Consider the following 3,596-nt stretch of genomic DNA (forward strand, 5'->3'; position numbering starts at 1 on the left):
TTTTACTAATATTTATTACCTCTCATGTGCTACCAAGCTGACATACATGTCATATTATGTTCATGCCATATGTGTATACATATATATATAAAAATAGTTTTTTACTTGTTTCATACTATTGTTACAAATAAATAATGTTTACCAACCACTCTACCTGCACAAGTCAATTGCCTCATTTAAAGTCCTTTTTTTTATTTAGTTTATTATATTTATCAGTCAGCATATTGCAACGAACGGATTCTACTGCAAACATTTAAATTCACGAGACTTGAAACTTACTTAAAACATTTTCTGTGTCTATTTCCTTTTAGTGTTTTTTTTGTTCCGCTCATATTGGTTTTAATGTATGGGTATGAAGGGGAAGTGTGGTCAATTAAATATTCTGAACACGATTCAAGTCTCCATGTCAGCTAATACCTTTTCACAGTTGGCTCTACATACCGACCACAAAAAGTCATCATGATGAATAGCTACAGCTCGGTTTTCTCACGGCTTTTCTGCTTGATTTTTGCTTGTTCTTTTTGTCAGTCTGTGCTAAGACAGAACTGTCAGGTTCTGGAAAAGAAATATTATGCACAGTACATGGATCTGAAGTTTGACAGATGTGGGGAATTCGAGAAATTCAATTTTTCCATTGCAGTCCATTGTGACCAGGTGGAAAATCTTCACGTGACTCTGAAAGAAGCCCCACCGGAAACAGATTGGCTTTGCCTAACCAACTATCGTGGCGACACAATGGAAACTGGAGTCTTCTCTCAATTCACAAGACTGAATGCTCTTTATATAGTAACAAGGAATGTTGAACTTCAACCTGGTTCCTTCAGTGGTCTTCCTCACCTAACCACCCTCTGGATCGAGGCAGAATCTACACATACTAACATTACATTCTATAAGGATACATTTTATGGATTAAATTCACTGCGAGAACTGAAAATATCTTATATACACTTATCAGCATTCAACTCTTCACTATTCAACCATCTTCATCTTTTGGACAGTCTTATATTGGAAAATAACAACATTGGTTATCTATCTGATGTAACAGCATTACTAGGAACATTCAAAAACTTAAAAAAACTCTCTGTAATTAGCAATGATATTTATAAACTTAGAACAGTTGATTGCATTACGTCACAAAATCCTACAAGTTATGGAGCGTTTGTAGATTTCAACATCAGCCACCTTGACCTGAGCAACAATCGATTTGACATCACTGAACCTAAGTCTCTCTGCAACTTTCCACATCTGGAAATTTTTACCATCGGCACCACTCCTATTAAAATTGAAGACCTCTATGAATCAGGTATCAAGACAATCAAAACAATTTCATTACAAAACACTGGACTTGATATATTTGAAATCTGCGCTAGTGCTTCTTATTTTAAAGTGGAGGAACTTCTTCTCATGTTTTCCTGGATATATAAAATTAACACTTTCGGGGGCTCCTGTAAAAACTTAAAGAAGTTAAATTTATCGGGCAATGACTTAGATAAGATTGGGGTAAGACAAATGCAAAAATTATCGAATTTATTGGAACTGGATGTATCATATAATAACCTGGAAAGTTTAACATTTTGCAAAAACGAATCGGTGCCAATGTTGAAGCTGGTTTATCTAAATGCATCTTTTAACTATTTACTTAGGCTACAGAAGGGACAGTTTGCATGCTTAAAAGAACTTAAGAGCTTATCTCTGGAGAGCAACAAAATTAATCACATCGCTGACTTTGCCTTTGATGGGTTGGATCAATTACAGCTTTTGAATCTTCAACACAACAACCTATTCAGAATTGGGGAATTCACATTTTCAAACTTGTTTCTGGTAAGACATCTAAATTTATATGAAAATGTGGTGAGTACATTTAATTCAGGAGCATTTAGAAATGTCTTTCTTGAAGATATAACGGTGACCTATGATTATAATGTCGATTCCTATTGGTGGAAATTTATACGAAGGTCGTTAAGAAATATCTCAGTGAAGACCAATATTTTTGACTTGAGAGAGGATGTTTTGGATGCATTTCCCTTTCTCGAGAGCTTACAAATAGATTCACCCAACGTAGTCCTCAGTTGTGCTCCATTCTCTGAAGCTAAAGAGTTACGTTTGAAAAACACCATATACTTTGAAAATACTGATGCAGAATGGAGCCCACTTGCCAGCTTTACAAAACTTGAAAAACTGTATTACTCTGGAAACCCACAGGACGTTTCTAATAGTAGTGCTCTTATCAACTCGTTGAAAGACGTACCATCATTAAAGTTCCTTTATTTGCACGATATTGATAAAATCATTAAATATAATCAGATAAACATCAATACAATCTTTCAAAGACTATCACAGCTCAAAGTTTTACATTTAAACAATTCTGGAATAGATCGCTTGGATTCCAAGGATGTTTTTAGTGATTTGCAGGATCTGGAATTTCTCATCATTGAAAATCAGAACATGCAAGAGGTTGAGTCCATCGTATTTGATTCAATGCCCAACTTGAAGTACATTTATTTTTTGCAGACAACTTTTCCCTGTAGTTGTAAGTTCAATGGATTTCTCTCATGGCTGGAATCTAACACACGTGTATCTGCCATTAATTTTTACCATCAAAAATGTCTCACCAAGGACGTCAGCATGAATTTTATATTTTTCCTAAACAACAGTTGTCGGAGTGATTTGGATTTTATAATGTTCATACTGAGTTTTTTTAGCACACTGTTGTTTATGTGCCTATCTCTTTTCCATGAAAGTATCCGGTGGTATATTCTCTACATAATCTACACGGTTAAATGCTGGCTGAACCACAGGCTCCAGCACAAAGACGAGTACGAATATGATGTTTTTGTGTCTTACAACACAAATGATGAGCTATGGGTCACAGAGCAACTTCTTCCCAACCTGGAGCAGAATGGTCCTCCAATCTTCAAAGTGTGTATCCATAACCGGGATTTTGAGGTCGGCAGAGGCATTATAGAGAATATTATGGACAGTATCTATAACAGCAGATGGACGGTCTGTATTATTACCCACAATTACCTGCAGAGTAATTGGTGTTCCCTGGAAATGAGGATGGCAATGTACAAGCTACTAACAGAGAGCAAGGATTCTTTGATTCTGATATTCCTTGATAAGATCTCTAGAGAAGAGCTGCAGTATTACCATAGACTGACTAAGCTTTTGAATAAGAAGACCTATCTGGACTGGCCAGACCATGAGAATAGACAACAGCTATTTTGGGCAAGATTACGTAAAGTGATCGCTAAATCTGGAAGAAAGCTCAAATAAAAAAAGGAAATTTTTAACTGTGAATTACTGTCAATTGCCCTAAGGCTGAGTTCACACTGCTGCGACATGGGATCCAACTTGTGAGACACCCGGTCGTATGACATGTCAAATTTAATGTTTCCCTTTGAGAGCTGTCTTCACTGATACTACACAAGTCGCTGCGACTTTAGAAAAAGTTCCTGCACTACTTTTATCCAACTTGGGTATGATTTCAGCCCTTGTACAGGCTCCTGAGGGCTAATTTACACTTGCTTCAAAACAAGGCTTTGGACAGGCTTTGTTAAAGCTCTCTGAATGCCAGTCAAATTCTGTCACTAAAT

The 3,596-nt window shown here is 36.3% G+C and overlaps 1 protein-coding gene across 1 annotated transcript; it reads left to right on the forward strand.

Moving 5' to 3' along the window:
* The first annotated feature begins 459 nt into the window (after positions 1-459).
* LOC120930661 (toll-like receptor 13) lies at positions 460-3,343 on the forward strand. The gene has a single exon (XM_040341838.1). The coding sequence runs from the start codon at positions 460-462 to the stop codon at positions 3,274-3,276; it is 2,817 nt and encodes a 938-aa protein (XP_040197772.1). The 3' UTR covers positions 3,277-3,343.
* Positions 3,344-3,596: the final 253 nt, after the last annotated feature.

The sequence above is a fragment of the Rana temporaria genome, chromosome 3 (assembly GCF_905171775.1).
Source record: "Rana temporaria chromosome 3, aRanTem1.1, whole genome shotgun sequence".
In the NCBI taxonomy this organism is placed as follows: domain Eukaryota; kingdom Metazoa; phylum Chordata; class Amphibia; order Anura; family Ranidae; genus Rana; species Rana temporaria.

What these genes read in the sequence shown, in the direction of transcription:
- LOC120930661 (XM_040341838.1), top strand. Translation starts at nt 460, where the DNA reads ATGATGAATAGCTACAGCTCGGTTTTCTCACGGCTTTTCTGCTTGATT.